Below are 25,000 nucleotides of genomic sequence, written 5' to 3' on the forward strand. Positions count from 1 at the left end.
TGCTTTTGATGTTCTCATTTGTAAAATGAATGAATAATCTAACATTATAATATCCGTAAGTTGATGAACAAACAAAATTTGTTTCTCCATTTTCTTATTTGTATTATAAATTTACGTTAAAAATGTTTCTTTGCCTTCATCCGTTTAATACAATAAATGAATTAATTGCATTTCAATTAAAAATATTTATGTATTAAAAATTTACCAACAGTATATTGGATAAATGATATCCCATAGTGGGTTACACCCATAACACCTATCTTACTTTGTACTATATTTATATATATATTATATATATATACGTATATATATATATAATATTTACATATATAATATATTATATATATATAGATATATATATATATATATTTACATATATGTATATACATATATATTTGACATATATATATATTATATATACAAATATATATTTACATATATATATTACATAACTTATAATGTACATATATATATATATATATATATATTAGATATATATATTCATATATATGTATATAATATGTACATATATATTATATATATGTACATAATATATATATGTACATATATATATACATATATATAGATATCAATTTTTTAATGTATATCTGAGTATATTTACCTGTATATCGCATAATTTCAGGTAAAGAGTTTTAATGTATAACTGAGTATATTTATATGTATATCGTATATCTTCAGGTAAACAGTTTCGTGGGAGCTTTTCATGATGCTGTTATACTATATGCGTTGGCAATAAATGAGACGCTGGCTGCGAATGAAAGTATTTCGAATGGAACAGCAATTACACGGCGAATGTGGAACCGAACTTTCGAAGGTAAGTAATATTCTACTAACTCCATATATTAATTTCTCCATTAAATTAAGTTTCCGTCTGATATCCTTTAAGAAATATGTCTTATTTTGAAAAGAATTTGATAGCTCGTGCCTCCTCCGTCCAAATACTTAAGTATCAAATTCCGTTCATACATATTTATATATGCTTACGCGTGTATATACGAATGGGTTTATGACTATACATGTTTGGATATATTCGTAGAGTTATGTATAATTTTTACTGCATGGATATAGACATACCAACATACATACAGAGAAACATATATATTATATATATATATATATATATATGTATACACATATATATGTATATATACATATATATAATATATATATATATATTTTATAATATTATATATATTATACACATTATATATATACACATATATACAATATATATATACACATATATACATATATATATACACATATATACATATTATATATATATATACATATATATATATATATATATATATATATATTATATATATAATATATATATATATATATATATATATATATATATTATAATAAGAGATTATAGTATGTATATGCATGGCAGCCTTATAATGCGGACGTAAGTATGTGTTTTTATTTGAGAGAAATAATGTAAAGATTTTGTAATATAGACAGGTACTTGTGAAGTGAAGTTGACGGAGGAAATATTCGCAAAAGTGTAGCTGTAGGAGAAGGAAGTTTACTGGAATGAAAGAAAAAATGTGTAATTTTCGATAATTCGAAACTTTTCAATGCTCCTATCGATAATGTATTATTGAATACATACATGTATATATGCATATTATATAATATATATATATATATATATATATATATATATATATACATATATATATGTATATATATATATACACATATGTATACATGTAAGTATATATGTGTGCGTGTGTGTATCCACGTATGTAAGTATAAAATATATGTATGTACATACATATATATATATATACATATACATATATATATATATATATATATATATATACATATATATATATATACATATATATATAATATTATACATATATATATATATATATATATATATATATATATATAATATATATTATATATATATATATATATATAATATATAATATATATATGTATATGGTTTGTTTTGATTTTTCTATATGCATAAAAGTATATTTTTAAGTTCAACCGAAATGTATTTTGTATGTTGATGAAACTCAATGAATTAATATTTTCTGCTGTCAAATTCGAGAAGAGATATTCAATTTACCACTATTTTTATGGCAGGCTATGACATTCATTTTACTAACTTTTTCTTTACCATCTCTTTACAATTTCAAAACGATTCAACTAAACATTCTGATACTGCCTGTTTAATATCTACTTGTATCTGACGGATATATATGATAGTGCTCCTTGACATATGTTAATATCTGTGGATATGTTGACGTAGATTGAAACGTAAAGATACTACGAAATTCATGGATGCAAATTTTCTATGTTACCGACTACAATTTACACTCTTAGCGTCTAATATTTACTATTTTTCCTTTTCAATATTCCCAAGTCACAAGTTTCATTGTTTTGCATATTCTACAATATTATTCCAAATATTTGTTCGTTATACAAATTCTTTCTTTTCTGTAATTTGTGTTTCCTTTTTGACTACATATGCACAGGCATACCTGTGTGGTGATATGTTTGGTTCCTAAACATACATCTCAGTTGCACCTTGAGAGCAAATGTTTCTATTATCACCCTGAGCAAACCAAACAACTTTTGTATGAATTCGTTAGATGGAAAATTAAAGAAGCGTGTCGTATCTCTCTCTCTCTCTCTCTCTCTCTCCCTCTCTCTCTCTCTCTCTCTCACTCTCTCTCTCTGTGAGTGGTTGTGTGTGTATTTCTGTTTGTGTTTGTTCCTCAGCACCGCTTGACTACCAGTTTAGGTTTCTTCACGCCATCCTTCCTTAGCAGAACAGAAAAAGATCCGATAGTAACAAAGTACTATCCAAAGTACCAAATACCAAAGTACCAAAAAGTATGTACTACAGCCGATTCAAATCACTGCCCCATTGTGGTCACAATCTAGCAACTGAAGCGAGTAAAATATAAAATATATAAAATCTTAGATAGCTAAATTTGAATGCTAGAAAGCTTAGTTTACTAATGCAACTCAAGCTTCAAATATTAGTTTAAGTTTTAATTCGCTAATGGATATCGTTTGTGTACTTTAAAGAAACCCATGTCAATTAAGTAATGGTTTTGTTTGCGTCACACTCATGAATGACTATTAACATTTATTCAGTTCAAATCCTAGCAAAACTATCATCTATCGCTATCTTGTATATATTTCTGATTAAGAAATGTAATTTTTTGACTATCACATTTATTATTAACACTGATGACAGTAGTTGCTTTGTGTCGGAGGCTCATGCTGAAGAGAGGCACGTCCGCACGTGACTATGCAAAGTGATCCTTAAGACTGGAAGTCTTTTCTTCCTTCCTACGTTTAATGGTTTGAAAGTGAGAGTCAGACTGCGCTTTTCCGATACAACTCTTTTTACATTGAGAGGCAAAGCGGACTACAGTGCTTCAGTGAACTAAGATGGCTAATATGATCAGTTAAATGTCGGTTTACATTGGAGTGGCCTTAAAGGCGAATTGCCCTACAGGCTTGGAGAATTCCACTGAGAGTTGTCGACTAAAAGTCAAAGACGGCAACGGACCAACTCAGGGGGATCCATTTCTTGATTTGTTATCGAGGTTGACTCCCCAGTTAATTTTCCTTTCCCAAGCCACCTCAAATAAGAGTTTGTGTTTGAAGTTCCTCCTATAACATGCTAATTAACCTATAGTTGGAGCTCTTACAGGCGCTACTACTCCGGATCAGAGTGGACCTGGAAACAATTGCAATGAGAACCCTGTTTCGAAATTTCCCCAAGACACCTAATGAAGGTTGGAGGGTACATCAGCCGAAACTTTGTGCTAATAATAAACAAGATAAGGACAAATATCCGTCGATTGTAAATATCCGTCAAATGTAAATAACGTGCATAATTCCTCATCTCTTAAATATAGAACTGTACACTGTAATCATTGCCGAATTATGGAATGTGATTTTAAGTGACTTGTGGAAACGCATGTAGAGATGCATTAAATGTTGTTAAATCCCATCCAAGTATCATTATTATTATTATTATTATTGAGTGAGAGAGCAGTGCATGCCATCAAAGTGACACTGGGGTAAAATATACGAAGCCCAGTATACCCATCATGACTACCCGTCTGATAAGGGTACACTAGGCACATGCATCACAACCATATGTGCGCGACATGGTGATCTCATATCAAAATAAACAGCGCATGATCTTGCAGGTGGGGCCCAGTTAGAATTTTCTTCATTTCGAGTAACCCATCCCACTCGAACGGTCCCTGAATAAGGGTTGTTTAAGGATGTTGAACGAAACAGAGGTGAATTATTCAAACCCCAAAGAATCCCTCTCATATTATTATTATTATTATTATTATTATTATTATTATTATTATTATTATTATTATTATTATTATCATCATATATACACACACTTACCTACATATTAAATGTAATATAATGTTACAGAGTGTAATCCAAGATAAATCTTGAAATATCAATATACAACTTTATGTTAATATTTATAACATATATGATTTATTTCTGCTTCCAATAATTCCTGTTTTCAGAACACAATCCTGTAAAACTCAGTTCATTGTGTAATACAGATTAGAAAAATAATTATGACTGTAGGCGTATCTTTCTTCACTCAATCTCTTTCTCTCCCCCTCTCTCTCTCCCTCTATCTCTCTCTCTCTCTCTCTCTCTCTCTCTCTCTCTCTTCCTGTATGTTTTTATGTGTGTCCCCCATCTGTGTGTGTCTGCGTATGTGTATATGTGTGTCAGTTGCTGTGTTTGCATATATCCCTGAGAAGCTGAGTGGAAGCTAAAGAAAACTAGTCAGTCATAAAATATCATCTGACTTCTCTTATGAAATCCTAACACAAAATTATATCCGTGAAACATTACTGACCACAGAATTAAAATTATGCAATTTTCTTCAAAATTTATGGTTGTACTATTTTCAGAATTACTTGTATAACCATCGTGCTTAATATACAGACATTTTAATTTGATTCCCATTAAGTAAAGCCGTTAATTCAATCACTACATAATTTAGAAGTGAATTCTCTAGAAAAGTATGTTAAATAACGTAGCTATCTTTTAAAAGGTCTAGGTAAACTTCATAATATGAAGTATATATATATATATATATATATATATAAAGCATTATTACTGTTAAAAACTGTAATAATGAGGTGGCTAGCATGAAATCAATTGATATTGGGGTATGTAAACTACCTTCAAAATGCATCCAGGAGGTAGGCCTATTTTTTTAAATATTCATTGCATTGCTCGTGTGTGTATTTACCGTAGTATTGGTTGTTTTTTGAAGCTTTCGATTTCATTTTTTGGCAAGCGGTATTTTTACCCTTCTTTTATTCATATATATATATATATATATATATATATGGAGAGAGAGAGATGATATAAGTGGTTTAGTTTACTGGTGATCTAAACCACTAGATACGCTGCGTAAGTGCTATAATTGATCATTGTTTGGGTTAGAAGTTCACAGCTGAAGTTGGAACTAGGGATCCCTACTAGGTTTCCAAGTCCTTTTCCTTTAATATATGGTAATGTATGTGTGAGTGTGTATCTGTATCTATCTGAGTGGGAGGGGTGAAAAAAAACATTGGTTTCATATCTAGCGTGGACTAGACATATCTTCGGTTGCTCTAAACGATAACTGTTCTCTGCAAAGGACATTTTTTTAAAAAAACACAAGAATGCCGGTGATAGTTTAAGACATATTACTCTGGAAAAATTACATTCGGGCGAGTTGTCTTCCTTCCTTCATTTGATAGCTAGGTTTTCCAGTTTTGAAGTAAAAATTACCGAAAATATGAACAACCACCTACGGCTTCCCTCCTGGAGTATGGTATTATCCATGTAATTCAAAATGAGTTGATTACAATCACAATAAGCAACAAGGATATCCAGGATACTATTGTTGCTTATATATATATATATATGCTGGTTTTAAGGATTTAAAAGTGAATACTAATAATCGATGCATTATTTGGGACCTCACATAAGTGAGAGAGGCAAGTTCTTTGTAAAGACACCGAGAGGATTTCACGGTAGAAATAGACGTATAAGTAGTCGATAGACTAGTTAAAATTAATGCCTAACACTCTTTGATATCACATGATATTGAAATGAGCACACAGACACACACACACATAAATACACATAAACACAAACATGCGACTATATAGTGGCCTAATATACAACGCGGTAGAATGGCATTCAAAGCAAAGACTATTTATGTTAACCATATACAGTGGTTTTAACCATATACTGTAGTTTCGTCCATAGGACTAATCTAAGGTCAGATCTAAGAAGTATACAGCTTAGAAAATGAAGGGCGTTGTTGCTGTTTAAGAAAGCACAGAAACCGTTATTCACATTTTGCCTGTTGCTTAGTAGCACAGTTTATCATAGGAAAAAGAGTGTGCGATCGGGTCTGTGTTGCTATACTTAATTTCTTACATACAACTACTTCAGGGTGAATACATTTGTGGTTCTATGTTACTTATACTCCTATATTACTTCTAGCATTTAATAAATTAGCAATAAGTCAACTGATCTCTCTTTCAGCACACCATAATTTGTTCCTTTATAGCTATAGCTTTTGTGGTGTTTTTATTTTATTTTGGTAAATAAAGATCAATACAGTAAGAAACAAAAGTACCATGTTTTAAGAAAAGAACGTTTTACAACCCGGTAATTGAAGGTATCACATTTGTAATTATTTTGTAAAATGTTGCATAATTACTGAATAAATGCGATATAGAATAAGGTAATATTATACAACAGATATAGGTGGCGAGCTGTCAAAATGTTTAGCATGCTGGTCAAAATGCTTAGCGGCATTTCATCCGTCTTTACGTTCTAGTTGAGTGCAGGGGTGCATGTAATCGACCTGTATTCTCCCCTGAAGCTGCTGGCCGTTTGAAACCAATATTATACACCGGATATATGATGAATTGAAAATTCTGTAGCTGGTTGGAATAAAAAAATAAATATTGTATAGAATATGTAAATATTAAAGACTAACCATGTAAGGAACTGTGACATGGTTACAAAATCATAGATCATATGGGAGACTAGAATCAATTATATTGGCCGAAAAAATGAAAAATGTATATTGCCCTCAATACCGTAGAATTAGCAGAAATGTTAGAGAGTGCCTGCAATATCTAGTTATTGTCTCTACTTGTTGAAGAGAAATCCCTCAGAGATCAACTTTTATCCTTACGGATAAACCTATACTCAAATATCTTGGTAGATTTAATTTTCATATATAATATTGTAAATGTGAATTGAATTATTATGATACACGCAGTCTAAGGCATCAGCGATACTTTTCTAAGGCATGTAACTCCGAATCGTAAATCATTGTCTGCCACCGCTCAACTGATGCTAATAGCCTCTGCACAGAGAGCAAATATACGTAAGGAAATTTACACTTTGCTTCTAAAGTAAGGTGAAATGTGTCCGTTATCACTTAGCATCCATTGTTATAATCATTCTAAACATTCTCTATCTTACGAAGACAATGTGTAGTAATGGCCATTCGAAAGTAATTGATGAGATGAGCAAGTATAACAGTTTTCTTCAGCTTAACAAATATCGTCTGTTACTGCTGATATCACCACATTCTTATTTTCTTCTCTCATTCCTTCGACGTTTAAAACTCTATATTGAATGCATTCAGCTTATATTATTTGTAAATACGATTACGAAGAAAAAAAAAAAAACAATATTGATAGTGTTTCGATTAAAATGTGAACTAGACACTGGTCAGCAATAAAATTGTAATTTTCACACGAGTGAACGAGCTTTAATTTTTAACAACAACAAGCATGTCTTACGAAATACAGACTGGTATAAACAAGAGAAGAGATCGTGCTAGATGCATTAATACTGTTTTGTTTTGGTGCTTATGATTAGTTCGATAACAGTATTGTTGCTTTAACACCAACCGCGTATAGATCCTGGTTCAAACATATTCTGTTCCATGCCTTTCATAATTTTTTTCTTTAGATATATTGAATGCACGGGTTCATTATTCACTGTGACCTGTTTAAATATAGAAAGTGCGATTCTGGAGAGGTTTAGTTTATAATTCTGCTAGGTCATTTCACTGTGTCGGATCTTCCTCAGTGATACGTAAATTATGGTGATTGTGACGGTGGTATAATGGAGTTCATAATCTTACCCCTCCTCCTCTACATCTTTTAATCCTGTTTTCGCTTATGTTGCTTCGATTCTCTCACCATCACTTACACAACCACATCATCAATAAAACCTACGCTACAACAACAACAATAAGAATAATAATCCTTTGAACTGTAGGCACAAGTCCTCAAAGTTGGGTAAAAAATTAAGTCGATCACATCGACCCCAGTGCGTAAATGGTTCTTATGTAATCGACCCCGAAAGGATGAAAGGCAAAGTCGACCTTGGCGGAATTTGGACTCACTACGTGAAACTGACGATATACCACTAAGCATTTTTGCCCAGCGTGCTAAGGATTCTGCCATCTTGCTACCTGAAACTTTAGAAATACACTATAACCCATGTGTATAGCGAAATTCGGCATTACTTGAAACTGCACGCATATTGCGTAAAGTACTGCTTGTTCGAGGTCCTTGTTGTGACTTGCCCCATCCCCGGTAGACAAAATATCTTCAATCAACAACATCTCGATATTGGATACTGTGTGACGTTTTAAAGTAATAATAATAATAATAATAATTATAATAATAATAATAATAATGATAATGATAATAATAATAATAATAATAATAATAATGATAATGATAATAATAATAATAATAATAATGATAATGATAATAATAATAATAATAATAAAAATAATAATAATAATAATAATATAATAATAATAATAATAATAATAATAATAATAATAATAATGATAATAATAATAATAATGGCTTCAAAGTTTGCAACAAGAGCTGCCATTTTGGGGGAGAGGATGAATCGATTACATCCGACCCCCGAAAGAATGGAAAGCAAAGTCGATCTCGGCGGAATTTGACTTAGAACATGAAGACAGACGAAACACCGCTAATAATTTCGCCTGGCGTGCTAAAGATTTTATAAGCTTGTTGCCTTAATAATGATAGTAAAAATTAAAAGACCAGGAAGCATCAGGGTGATGGCTCAACAAGTGTGACCTAAAAAGGAAGACTGAAAGCCTAATCATAGCTGCCCAGTGTTAGGCATTGAATACCAACTCGATGAAAAAGAATATATACCATACGAGTGCAACGGACCTCTTCAGAATGTGTGGGAAGTGGGAAGAAAACGCGGCTCACATTGTTAGTGCTTGTGAATGTCTTGCGCAAAATGAGTTCCAGCGTAAACACGATAGGTAACCCAAAACCTCCACTGGCTACTATACAGTAAGTGTGGATATGAGGTTACAAATGCTTCGTACCAACATACACCGGAGAAAGTAACAGATGATAAGGGGAAGCCAAAAATCCTCTGGAATTTTGAATTCCAGACAGACAAGGTCTTAGAGAAACGAAGGATGGATATAGTAACCTTTAGGCGGGACAAAGAAGAGTGCCTAATAATAGACGTGTATTGCCAGGAGATCAACATATTATCATGAAAGAAAGAAACCTGAGAATTGAGATCGCTAAGACGTGGCGGCTACGGGAATCAGACATAAAGTTTATCTGTATTGTCATCAGAGCATTGGGTTCAATACCACCCAATCTGCAAGAAAGAAATCTGAAAACCTTAGAAATACCCAACAATCTAGAGGTAATACAAGAAGTGGGTATTACTTGGAACTACACGCATATTGCGTAAAATAGTCTCTCTCAGGTCCTCGTTGTCATTTGACATAACAGTACAAATCCCCGGTAGACACAATATCTTCAATCAACAACCTCACGATATTGTACATTGTGCGACGTCTATTATAGTAATAACGATAATAATAATAACAACAGCAACAACAACAGCAGCAGCAATAATAATGATGCAGTACCAGACAATGGCTCTCGTGGCTTTTCCTCTTAACTGTTATCATTATCAGCATTTTGTCTTGGTATAAAAAATGGGTTACAGCAAATATTCTGCTCAATACCACAGATCTGCGTGTCACTTGTTTGACCTTCACTAGTTGAGCATATCCCTTAGTGGCTGATGATATGTGCATCTCTGATCACGAGCAGAAGTAGTGGGGGAGTATCATAGCTATGTGTTGAGAGGAGTTCTTTGAGGTTTGGATAATTCACATCTGGAAACATGGGTATTTCCTTCAGCATTCTTAAACAACTCTTATTTAGGAACCTTTTGAGCGGAATGGGCTACTCGATCTGAAGAAAATTCTCACTGGACACCACCCGCAAGGTTATGTGCTGTTTATCTTGATATGAGATCACACTGTCGTACACATATGGTTGTGATGCATGTACTCGGTGTACCGTTATGAGACGGGTAATCATGATGGATATACTGGGCTTCATATATTTTACCCGTGTCACTTTGATGGCATGCACCACTCTCTCACTTAATAATAGTAGGAATAATAATAATAATAATAATAATAATAATAATAATAATAATAATAATAATAATAATAATAATAAAAGTACTGAAACCTATTTGAAAATTATACCAGGCTTACCATCCCTACAGTAAGTGCAAATAATCGTGTTAACTGGAACGGTTCATGTACAGAGAAGAGCATTATCGCTATGAAAACAACATCCATTCATGACTTTATTTATTTATTAATTTTTTGAATACATATTTTACCTGTGAATTCGCATGTGTAATCTGGAAATTCATACAATGTGCTTCTCTGCTCAAGGTGTAGGGAAAACACTCGGCGTGAAACGGAAGAAAATTCGAAGAAAGAAGGAAAAATAATAATAATAATAATAATAATAATAACAAGCCAATGTGAGGAAAAATTGTATAGACCCAAAGTGCCGTTACTGCAACGATGTTATTGAAACATTGAATCACCTAATCTCAGGGTGTAAGGTTTTAGCATCTGTAGAGTATAAATCAAGGCATGACACAGCTGGCCAATATCTACATTGGATATATATATAATGTCGGCATTATAAAATCAAAGCTGCTAACAAATGGTAGAAGCACCATCCTGAGGCTGTAACAGAAGGAAAAAAAATGTAACGATTTTTTGGGACTTCCCAGCATGTATAGACCGAACCATCAAAGCTAATAAGCCATATATTATTGTGAACAACGAAAGCAATAAAGTATGTTTATTGATTGACATGAGCATGCCTTGTGACCATATCTCGGCAAAATAATTTGATAAGCTCAGAACATATAAAGTTTTGGTAGTCGAAATCGAAAAGATGGATCTCAAGACGCTTACAGTAAAAGTGATTGCATGAGCTATTGGAATGATCAAAAAAGAAATTGAAATTTATTTAAGTATGTTCCCCGGCTTACCATCCCTGCATGAAGTGCAAAAGATTGTCTTAAATGGTACGTCACACCTACTGAGAAGTGCATTGTTGCTGTTTCCTTTTGTTTCCTTTTCTCCTCTTTATTTTCTTTGTATACTTTTTTTTTATTTTCTATTTTTCTCTCTGTCTTTCTTCTCCTTATTCTGTATCCCATGACTTTGTAAATTAACTATCTGCCGTATTTATTTTAATTTGCGGGAGGGGGATAGTCGATTACATCGATCCCTTTGCGTAACTGGTACTTATTTCATCGACCCCGAACGGTTGAGAAGCTAAGTCGACATCGACGGAATTTGAACTGAGAATGTAGCGGCGTGCGAAATGTCACTAAGCATTTCGTCCACAAGCTAACGACTCTGCCAGCTCACTGCCTTTATAATAATAATAATAATAATTATTATTATTATTATTATTATTATTATTACTGTTATTGTTGGAGCGGAAGATCAGAGCTTACCTACCAGAAACTACCATGCAGAATTTGCGGAAAATTCACAGAGACAATTGATCATGTTGTTTCTGACTGTCCAATCCTCGCTGAAAGAGAGTACCTCATAGAGCATGACAGACTAGGGCAATACATCCCCTGAAATGCTTGTAAATACAACAAAATTAAATCCCATGATCAGTTGTACAGGCACCATCCAGAGTATGTAGTAAATGGTGAGGTCGTGACCATCTTTTGAAACTTCCCAATACAAACAGACAGAAAAAAATGACTCAAGTCAACCAGACATTGTGATCAAGGACTACCACAGAGGACATTGTCTGTTAATAGATATGTCAATCCCACAAGATCAAAATATCTCAAGAAAGAATACGTAAATCTTCCTCACTATAAATATCTGCAAATAATTGGTGCATTGGTAATGACAAAGGAAGGAGCTGAGAAGTATATTAAGCAAATCCATGGTAACTCCAATCTCCGTGAACTACAAATAATAACGTTGATGGGTACAGCCCATATACGACGGAAAACACTCTTCATCTAAATTAAAATAAATGTGGGGATAATTTTAGCATGCGTAGAAAAACAAGTGTCCTTGCTACTCTTGGCCACCGGAGGATGCCCCGTACTAAGGCAGCTGAAATAAAGTTATAATGAAAAGTAACAATAAATAATAATAATAATTATTATTATTATTATTATTATTATATTATTATATTATTATATTATTATTATTATTATTAATATTATTATTATTATTATTATATTATATTATTATTATTATTATTATTATCATTATTATTATTATAAAAGTATTATTATTATAAAAGTAACAGCAATATTTCCTAAGAAGATTTCACATTCGTCTCTGGAAGGCTTTAAAAAGCTATATAAATTACAAGGTATTATTTAATTCTCCCAGGAAAAAAAACGCTTAGTTAACCTGTTCTAGATACTAACTTAGGATCTTAAAGTGCATGCCTGAATATTACTAAGTATATACAGCATATTTAATCCAGCAAAAAGCGTACAAATAAGCACGATAGATGGGATAACAGCAACAATGAAGTTGATTATTCTTTTTACTGGAGGATAGATTTCTGTTTTCATGTACTAGGTACATGTTTTTGATGTACTAGGTACAGCGTATTATGGGTATATGATGTTTAGACACCGAAAAAATACAACAAACATCAGTTTTGATGATGTTTAAATTCATGTCATGTATGGATGTCATACAAGCATATACTACAATACTGAGAATTATTATAATTACACATAATATATTATTGTCAAGACATCAATGGAAGACCGAAGCGAAACATTGAACATTGAAAGAATACAAGTTATTGGCAATAAGAACAATGAGCAGTGTTACAAAGTCATGAGACAGTGACTGAGATAAAATTATGGGTTATCGACAGTCTAAAATCATTATAGAACTTCTGATCGGGAAGAGTCTAAAATTATATTGACACTCATAAACAGTGACATCAATTACAGCCAGACTTTCCCACTATCTTCCTAGATTTTGAGCTACATTTTATGACTTGATAGGTTTGGATTTTTATAGTCCTTTAGTGGCAGATAATTTCCGTTGCCAATATGTATTCTTATGGTGTCTGCAGAAGTGGGTGTGGTACTAAATACACTTTGGAGAATCAGAAACACTAAAATCACCTTTTGACGTTTGTAGACCTTAACGTAGACACGTACGCAAAGTAAGTTCTTGAATTTATTATGTCTTCATTGATAACTCAACTCAAACAGTTCACTTATCAATGAAGAATAAAGATTTTGGCAGTGTTCTCCTTGAACTGACATTTACATTAACTTTATTTGACCTTTTACAGATTCTCTAGCAGACAAAACTCGTACAATATAAAACAATACATAAAATAGGACACTTCGATTTCCTCTGATTACTATAACAAAGCCGTTAAAAAAATTACTACGTGACGACAATGTCTTATATTGTTAGGGGGAGGGGTTTGCGGAATAAATATTTTCATCTGATTACCATTTGCAGTTTGTGCGAAGTATAATACAAACTAACAATCTTAGAAGTGAAGTTAGTTACGAGATACACCTACAATTGATTTCACATAAAAAGGTAGATTGCGAATAATAAATTCTGACAAGGCCTTTGTTACTCTTATCATTGCAGCTTGAAATTGTTATCGTTCATGTGGATTGCAGCCAGCAAGTATAAACTTGCAAATTAAACATCATTTCTTTACAGAATCACTATTTCAATATTCAAAACCTTAGCTTAGTTTCACTTTTAACTAGATTTCTTCAGTTAACAGCACGTCTCGTGTGTGTGTGAGTGTGTGTTTAAGTATGTATTTTTTTATTGCCTACAGGGGGCTAAACATGGAGGGGACAAACAAGGACAGACAAAGGGTTTAAGTCGAGTACGTCGAGCCCAGGGCGTAACTGGTACTTATTTAATTGACCCCGAAAGGATGAAGGGCAAAGTGACTTCGGCGGAGTTTGGACCCAGAATGTAACGGCCAACGAAATGACGCGAAGCATTTCGCCTGGCGTGCTAACGATTCCACCTGCTCACCACCCTATATATATATAATCTGTATCAACACACACACAAACACACACACACACACACACATACATACATACATACATACATACATACATACATACATACATACATACATACATACATACATACATACATACATAAAAGTCTCCAGACTTTTATTTGCAGTTGAAGAAATAGCCATATTTTTGGCTGCTATTTCTGAAAAGTTCGGTGTGTGGTAAAGTGAATTTTTTTACTTTACCATATTTTTATAAATTAATACTTCAAATACACCGTAAATGGTCTTTACATACCGAATACTGCTTGGTCGAATTTATTAACAATTAATTAATTCTACCCCCTTTTTTGATGACAATACATACATACATACATATATATATGTAGAAGTATATATGTGTGTGCGTGTCTGTATGTATATTGGAAATAGTGAACCTCAAAGAACACATAAAGCTACAAAACCAGGACAGATAGGTATTGCGTTCAAACAACCCTCATGAGAGGATATTTGTATGCTGAAATTTGTAGCTTTATACGTTCTGCGACAACCATTATTCTTAAAAGAAATTCACGTTCCCTCGGAAGTTTATAAAATTCTTAAAACATATATATATATATACATGCATAAATACATATATATATATATATATATATATATATATCTATATATATATATATATACTTATATATATATGCATATATACATACATATATAATATATATATTATATATATATATATATATATAATATATATATATATACATATAGTTCTATATACATATATGCATATATGTACGAATGTATACATAAATATACATGTGTGTATATATATATATATATATATATACATATATATATACACACAGCTACATATATACACATATGCATACATGCATATTTATATATATATATATATATATATATATATATATATATATATATATATATATATATAGTTAGCTCAGACCAGTTACTGTATATCAGAACGTAAGTGTTACATAATGTCCATAATAAAGAGCTATATTTTGAAATTATACTCGAAGATGCTTATGTTAAAGCAATGCATATACATACGCAAATGTGCCCACCGAATTCGTTTCTTCTTAACTTCTATAAATGTTGATATATTTTAATAAAATCTTCTACAAATGCGCTTTAGTTGGTGTAGGTTCCGAGTTGTTGCGAAAAAGATCTTTGCTTGCGATTGGAGAGAGAAGTTCCAGAAAATTCACTTGGGCTCGCCTTGCTTCATCATAATCTCCTGGATTTTTTTTTTCACTTCTTTAAAAAATTCGACAAATAGCTTTCAGAATCTGTACATCGCCGTTTAATATTAGGTCGTCAAGTATGAAATTTGTAGAAAAGAAAAAATTTTGCCAATGTTTCATAAATGCAAAGAATAGTTTTATTCTTCAAAGTATGCAACCACATTTTCAATACACCTTTGTTATTTCAACAGTAGCTTGTCCAGCCCGGAACTATAAGAGCATAGCAATCTAGAGTAAATAAAATCTTGGAAGGCCTGTTTTACAGCATCGTCGGAATTAATTTTTTTTCCCTATCAAAATATTATCCAAATTCTGAGAGAAGTGATAGTCAGTGGGGGCAAGATCAGGTGAGTATGGTGGATGATGGAGAACTTCCAACTCCAGCATCTGTAGTTTAGCCAGATTCATTTTTGCCTCAGGGAACTGTACTGGAGCAACTACTGTTCAAAGTGTCTCTTTCAGATATACCATCAGTTGCACAGATAGCCACACTTACTAGCTGTGCGGCGACTCAAATGTAGTACAAGCAATCAAGGATCCTTCTGATGGTAATCTTCTACAGAATGACCTAAATGCCATATATATTTAAAGCAAGCAAATTCCAAGACCTTCGCTACCAGCTAGTTGGTGCTCAGAAGTCACAACAACGATACTTTGGACCAAAAGGAGCAGAAATCCAAGAATCACACACGATGGGTGATCTTGGGATTGATATGATCAACGATGTCATATCTACGTATGTCACCATGATGGTGGCAGTGAGCAGGCGAATGGCTTGATGGATTCTGAGAATCTCCAGAACAAGATACCAGGAAACTATGCTAGTCTTATGGCGCACATTTATCCTCAACTATGGTCACCCTACACTGTAGGATTAATAGCAAAACTTGAGGCAGTTCAGAGATACTTCATGAGAAAGATTGCATCAATAGAACAGCTGAGTTACTGCGAGATACTGAAAGAGCTACGACTCTAATCTATGGAGCGAAGACGGGAGAGGTACGTAGTAATATATGTATGGAAGATAACGGAGGGGGCTGGCACCAAACTTTGGAATTGAGAGATATACCAGACCTCGAAATGGACGTCACTGCATTGTTCCAAAAGTCCCACGTGTCTCATCTTGGGCAAGGGCCATGTACTTGCTGAGCTTGGGATTCAGTGGCCCACAGCTATTCATCTCCAAAATATCTGAGGGACCTCCATGGAGATGAAGTAAATATTTTCAAGAAATGACTTGGACTCTTAATATCCAAAATCCCAGATGAACCAATATCAAGGCAGGAAACTCAAAAGAGCGCAGCAATATCGAACTCCCTCATTCACCAGAAGTCAAACCCATAGTATTGTCCAATTAAAAGGTGATTACAATAGCGGCGCCCCAGCATGGCCGAAACCTCAATGCTGAAACATATTGTATATAGATGTATTGTGTATATATATATATATATAAGTTATAGAAAGGGCAAAAGAAAATTTATTTCTATGCCAATATGCTGAGAGCAGACTTTAACTCGTCAATTTCGACATTTCATTATACATTCATTATAAATACACGTCGAGGAGGGAAACTAGCAAATAGAATTGTTTTTAAAAGTTCGTTATTTCTAAATTGAATCAATTTTGGGATTAATCCTATGGATTCAATATAGAAATAACAAACTTTTTAAAAAACTTCTGTTGGCTAGCTTTCCTCGATTTCAGCACGACGTGTATTTATAATGAATGTATACTGAAATGTGAAAATTGACGATTTAAAGTCTGCTCTCAGCATATTGGCATAGACATAATTTTTGTTTTGTCCTTTTTTTTAAGTTGTTTATAATTTTAACCTTTAAAGATATTTTAATATGCTGCCACTTTTGATGAATTTATTTTTTCTGAAAAACTTTTATCCTATATTAGTAGTATATATATATATATATATAATATCAAAATAAGCAACAAGGATATCCAGAGATAATGCTGCATTACCTCTGGACATCCTTGTTGCTTATTTTAATTTTAATCACCTTATTTTGAAATTGTATGGATAATACCATATTAAATTCTTGTGCTTCAACTTGAGTAACATATTCATCTGAATCTATATACATATATGTATATATATTTTTATATATATTATATATATATAATATATATATATATATATATTATTGTGTGTGTATATATATTGTGTGTATATATATATATATATATATATATATTGTGTATATTTATATTATATATATATTTATTGTGTATATTTATATATTATATATATAATATATATATATATATATATTATAATTTTATATCCATATACATAATTATAACAATGGAATGGTTTTACGCCGCAGCACATACTGTAGAAATAGACGTTAAATGTCCTATTACCACCTAAAATTCTCCGAGAATAACACATTATATTATATTGTAGGCGAGAAAAGAAAAATAGTGAATCAACCGAAAAGCTGTTGATTCATTAGTTTTCTTTTGCTCTCCTTCAATATAATGGTATTCTCGGAGAATTTGAGGTGGTAATAGGGCAGTTAACGCCTATTTCTAAGTGCGTGGTGATGCGTATAGCCAATCCCTTGTTATAATTATGTATATAATTATGAAATTACTTTGTAAATTAACTATGAGGTTTTTATTTCTGCACTGAACACCTGGTAAAATTATTAATGTTTTCACCCTTTATTATCTCAAATATACATAAAACTGAGAATGTTTGTCTGTCTGTCAGTCTGTGTGTTTCCCTAAAACTTGAGAACTACACAACCAATTTCATTCAAATTTTACACATGCCTTACTTAGGGTCCATGTCGTTTCATGGGCAAAAGAAATGTTCAAACTTCTTGCCTACGGCGAGCCCACAGCAGTATCATATCTTCTCCACTATTTCAGTATTACGTGTTAAAAGTGAAACAAAAACATCTCTCTATTGTATGTATATGGATGTGTATATATATATATATATATATATATATATTACAAAATATAAAGTTATATCTTGAGATCGTTAGTGACAACAACGCTCAAAATATATAACTGGAATAGTAGTGCTGAAATGAGCTGTATACACTTTTTAATCCGAGAGGAGGCAATGCCAGCAGCAACTACAAGAGCACTACAAAATCCACAGAAAGATCAAACACATACATATATTCATATATATCTACAGAACAGATATAAAGCCCGACGTTTAGAAATATATAGTAATATATAAATATATAAGCATCATATAAAAATATATTGTACGCATAAGATCCACTCGACGATCCATAAGAAATTTAATAATAAAAATAGCAATAAAAGTTAGAGGTAATAATAACAATTGAATTAAATATAGTAAATATAGTAAGTAGTAATTAAAATAAAACTAAAGTATGGTAATTAAATCGTAATATAACAATTAAAAGAAAAAATAGCAATTAGTACAAAATGTATCAAAGACTTGAACTGGAATATGTGGCTTTGCATGAATGGGAGAAACTAAAAGATTAAAAATTTAATTGAGTGCAGAAGTGAATTAGTGCGGATGGAGCTGTGCGCATACCATTTACTATAGCTGCTAGATTGAATTATATGCTTATAAAGTAGCATTCTGGTCTTTCGCATGTAGCCGGTATGTAATTGTGCATTTTTTTTCCGTGTACTATGTGTTGTGTATAAAAAACATCCTGACGAGGGGAGTGTCAATTTTAAATATATGATATGTTTCATATTAATTGGCGCATCTCCGAAACGACCTGTAGATGAACTTTTACCTATTTTTGTAAATTTGTATATTTATCTTCTATGTATTTTTCTCTGGAATTTTAATTCCTCTTTTTAATATGTCATTGTATGTTTTATTACCCCAAATTTTTAATTTAACCAATTTATACCAAACTAGCACTATGACCCGGCGTTGCCGGGTCATAATGCTAGTAATATATATATACATACACACATATATATATATATATGTGTATGTATATTGTGTGTATACATATGTTTGTATATATACATATGTGTGAGTATGTATTTATGTATATACATATACATGCGTGTATTTAAGTATGTATTAGTTATTTAATCAAAACATTCCAATTATTACAACTTTATCTTTCTCGGATATTCTGCATCTGAGACAACGATATCAAATCTGTCCTACCAATTTTGGATTATATTTTGTGCTATGAGGTTTATTTAAAGTATTTGTCTGTTGCTTCTATTTTATTGGGAAGGGAAACGCATCGTATTTGAAATGTAATTGCTTCTACACTGTCAATGTAGCTTCTTGAATTTAATTGTATAGAAACGGTGTTGTGTAAATATTTATGTGCGCTATATAATATATTGAAACATTGAATATAGAGAAGTTACTTGCATAATGTTGCGGTATAAATACAATTGTATATTCTATAAATAACACCAAATTGTAGAATTTGCTGAAGTTAGCTGTGTATGTTGCTCTGTTGTGAATATAAGCTGTGCTATGATATACATTGCTGAGGTAGTGAGAGAGAGATGGGAATGTTGAGAAAAAGAATGGATCGTGGGATGTATAATTATATATAGCAAAAATTATGTGTATGCATTATTATAATTGTATGTGAATTCTGTGTGTATGTATGTGTGTCTTGCATACAATTTTATTAAGAATCAATTCCGTTTACAAAATAACTATTACTCTATGTATGTAAGTATGTATGTATGTAAGTATGTATGTATGTATGTATGTAAGTAAGTATGTATGTATGTAAGTATATATGTATTTATGTATGCATGTATGTATGTCTGCATGAGTGTATGTATGAAATGTATAATTATTATTGTAAATATTCATATATCATTTTGAACAGCTTCGGTCCTGTTGGCTTTATAGAATAAAGAATGCAAAAAGCAAAATATCTTTCATTCTTACTTAATTCCATTTACCGAAGTTTACTCTACCTGTCGAGAAAATAAACACTGTTGTTGTTGAATCAAGTTGTGGTGACGCATTGCAATAAAAAATATAATTTATTGTAACAGCCTTCCAAAAATACTACAAATGGCTTTGTTAACAACTTATGAAATACTAAATCATTGAAGCAATCCCAACACAGGATTGAAACTAGCTTGGCGGACTCGCTTCAGTCCTTGGAGATAAATTATAATAAAGACGAATGTCTATAGACATCAGTCTATAATACAGTTATAGATATATTTAGTCGTGGATTGTAGCATGGATGTGATAAAATAGGATTCCTCTCCGAGCGAATCTTGCTCTCGGTACTGTTTTAAAATCTATATTTTACATTTATAACTTGATGAGTTTCTTACTTTTGCTTTAAATTCAGAAATTCATGCCTAGTAATTTCTATGATAGGAGTAAGAATGACATCCATGAATTTATTGCATTGTCTGTGGAACTGACAGTTGAAAAGTTATGTAACAGAGAAGATTGCCCCAATCGTACATAGGTGTCATGTGGTGTTAGTAATGAATAGATGTATTGTCTGAAGAAATACTGGTCATCATTTAACCAATTAAACTTCCTGAATGTTGTGTCACAACATGGCTAGAATCTAATGAGTTAACCCAGGAACTGAACAAAAAGGAACTCATTTTAGAGACATTAATATCAATACAACTACTTAAAAATCTGATAAATATTTTACTTCACCCCAAATCGTGTCCTTTTCGCCATTTAACCTAAGGTGAATCGTAATCAGATTACTATCAACATATACTATCTGTGAGCCAATCTGTCATTTTAAATGTATGCAACATTGCATTATATAATACGTTCTGCCTGCCAGCAGCTAATATACATAAGTAGAGAGATCCATGGGATTGATATGACAAGGCAGGAATTCAACCGATTTCACTGAAATAGATACATCGACCGGTGTTTTGTATAAACAGAAACTAATTTCAGAAACGGGTTATCAGTGAAGAAGAAGGATAATTGCCCTTTGGAGATCTGTTTATTATATTTGTATGTAAGGATTTTAGAAGATACGCACTGCTTACACATCACATAATATATTGCTGATCAATTAAAATCGGATCAAACAATATGATCGAGGCAGGATAATGTAACAGCTGTACACAATGTGTATATTACGTATGTGTATATGTGTGTGAAACGTAACAGCTAGATTTGATCACACCAAGATCCTTCAGTATCCATGCGTATTACCAAAAAATATTTTTTGGAATCTTTCTTCGAAGTTATTTTGTTTCTTTCTTCTTTTCTTTCCCTCCTATTCTTTCAATACATCTCTCTCCTTGCTTCTCTGTCTTTTCTTCTCATTCTCTATTTATCTATCTATCAACATATAGATAGATATGCATATGTATACACACATGCACACGCATACACACATACAGACACAGCAATACTCACACACACATACTTGTGTGTATGCGTATGTCTAAGCTTAAAAGAATAATTGCCGGGATCACTTTCTTCGACTAAAATCCTTTAAGACGGTGCCCCACTACGGCTACAGTCAAATGACTGAAACTAGTAAAATAAGCAGAAAAGAATTTACAAATATTTTTCACTTTCTTATCCACAATGCACAAGACAGATACATGAGCTGATCCTACACTGACAGGATTTTGCTCAACTGAACCACTTTACGTCCTACTCACACAGTAATATCTCTAAGTTAAAATTGTACTCTCTTTTTTTTGTGGCTGCTTCCTATGCCGTTTAATTTCAAGCATAATCTCTGTCTCAGATTACAATAACATATTTATCCTCACTCGAGGTGATAGTGAGTAATTATTTGGGAATACAACTTCAATTTCTAGCACTTCAAATTTAAGACGTATATTTCATAGGTGTAAACATTTTTAGAAATTTCGAGCAGGTGTTGTACATACAGTTTTACAAAACTGAACTTCTAGTATATATGAGCAAACCTGTTCATATAGGTAGCTACGTTTATTTGTGCTTAGCTTAAACTCATTTTCTCTCCATCGTTTAAGATTTCATCCATGTATTTGTGACAAATGGCTCACTTCGTTTCCCGATTTTATTGGAAGGTTTATTTGATTAATTTGTCAACGGTGAGAAAAACTAATGCTATAAATAAACTGCTTATTCTAGGGTATATAATTACACTGGCACACGCACACACACACACACTCTCTCTCTCTCTCTCTCTATATTATATATATATATATATATATTCATCTATCATATATATGTATCTATCATATATATATATTGGTGTGTGTGTGTGTGCGTATGTATCTAAATGTATATGCGTGCATGTGTGTACAGTTGTATGTATATATTACTTATGCATACATGCATATACATATATACATTCATATATATATATATATATTATATATATATATATATATTATATATATATATATTATATATATATATATTAATAGTTATAGTAGGACAATAAAATAATCAATGAGACCTCTATATTATGTAAATAGAGGATTTTATCTGTAATATAAGACAAACAAAAATGCTATGAAAATGACTGTTAAACGAAAGGAAAAAATCCGAAGGGGAGAAAGTAAAAAACGCTCATAGAATTCGCGTATGCACGCATGTATATACATACACATGCGCGCACGCATACCCATGTCCATGTGCCTATATGCATATGCTCGCTCATACTCGCGTTAAATACATTCATGCACACCCACAGACACGCCTATATGTGCACATATATATGCAACCATACACATGTACTCATGTACATATCCGTACACATGTACATATCCGCACACAGGCACACTCGCACACGTACACAATCCTACGGGCACATTTATATTCATATACATGTCTAAAAGAATCATATGCTATATAAGCATATGCTCACACTCGCGTGAAACACATGCGTGCACACCCACACATACACACGTATATGTATACCTAATATATGCAGCCATACACATGTACACATATACATGCCTGCCCACACGCAAACACACACACGTATATACCCATACGCACATGAACATAAAATGCAGGGTGAGAGGTAATATACAGAAAAATACGTTAAAATATATAAAGGAATAAAAATATATGTAAAAATATATAAAAATATATATATATATAAATAGAGAGAGATAAAATGCTTGTACCTGGACACAATATAAAAAGCAGGTTCTATCTGTGATCTTGGGGAGATGGGGGGCCAAAAACGTAACAAATATTTAGTAAATATGGACATGAACCAAAAAGTTCAGTTCTTGAATTTAGACATGTAGCGGGGTTTAAGCTGCTTTTCCAGATGAGCTATCTTTCTATATTACAAAGACCGCACTTTCCACTGTCGTTGGTGTAAGGCTTACACTTGGCTAACATCTTCCAATGGATGTTGCAACTGACACCTTTTTCTTTTATGGACCATATATGAATGGATACTTTGATAGTTTTTCTTTTATTCCAGTGTCTGAAACTGAAGGTGTGATTGTTGAACCTGATTTTAAAATTCCCCTTCGGGTTTTTTCCCTTTATTTAACGGTCAATCTGATAGTTCTTTCGTTTGTCTTAATAACGGTCATTTACTTAGTAATTTCCCTTTGTTTAACAGTCATTTTCATAGCATTTTTGTTTGTCTTAATAACTGACGAGATGCCGGAGCAAGTTTCCTCTCCGACATCCGAAACTCGCAGTTCTATTATAGAGAGCAATCAAGATAAACTTTCAAAGTGGAGGTCTTACTGATAAAACGAAACCCATTTTATTACTATCAATAAATTTCCAAATAAGAATTATAAGTGAATGTTTTTATGATTATACCTGCACCAAATGCAGATAAATTACATAAATGCTGAGAACACTGTGAATACTTGGAAATGAGATTATTACCTGTACAGAAGCCACTGCTTTCAAATCCAAAGTGCGATATGTCAAAACGTACGGATAGCAAATTTAAATAATTTTATTCAATTGAAGACTAAGAATGTATCCATTTGTAATGCACTGAAAGATGTCTAAGCGTTGCCATAAATTTAGGAAGTGCTTTCCTTATGGTTCTGGTTTGGATCCACGATGCCGCCCGCTCAGATGGTTTATCTCACCAAAACAAGTCATTCAAAGCTTTCAAACTGAAAGTGTGTTAACTACTCTGAGTGGAAGTCATCAGAGAGGAACGAACTGCGCCTATTATTCAACGATATATTTGCTTTGACGTCGCAAATGTTAACCGATAGATGCCTTTACCAAAATGCATTCTGCTGCAAGCAGTCGGACCAATTTCTAGTTTGAGGACAGATCCATTC

At 32.3% G+C, this 25,000-nt stretch overlaps 1 protein-coding gene across 1 annotated transcript in view; it reads left to right on the top strand.

Moving 5' to 3' along the window:
- LOC115214978 (atrial natriuretic peptide receptor 1) overlaps positions 1-25,000 on the top strand; it is an 853,780-nt gene that overhangs the window by 361,580 nt on the left and 467,200 nt on the right. Inside the window, exon 4 of the mRNA XM_029784078.2 lies at positions 700-835. Within this exon, the coding sequence (XP_029639938.1) occupies positions 700-835 (136 nt within the window). The remainder of the gene's footprint in view (positions 1-699; positions 836-25,000) is intronic.

The sequence above is a fragment of the Octopus sinensis genome, linkage group LG8 (assembly GCF_006345805.1).
Source record: "Octopus sinensis linkage group LG8, ASM634580v1, whole genome shotgun sequence".
In the NCBI taxonomy this organism is placed as follows: domain Eukaryota; kingdom Metazoa; phylum Mollusca; class Cephalopoda; order Octopoda; family Octopodidae; genus Octopus; species Octopus sinensis.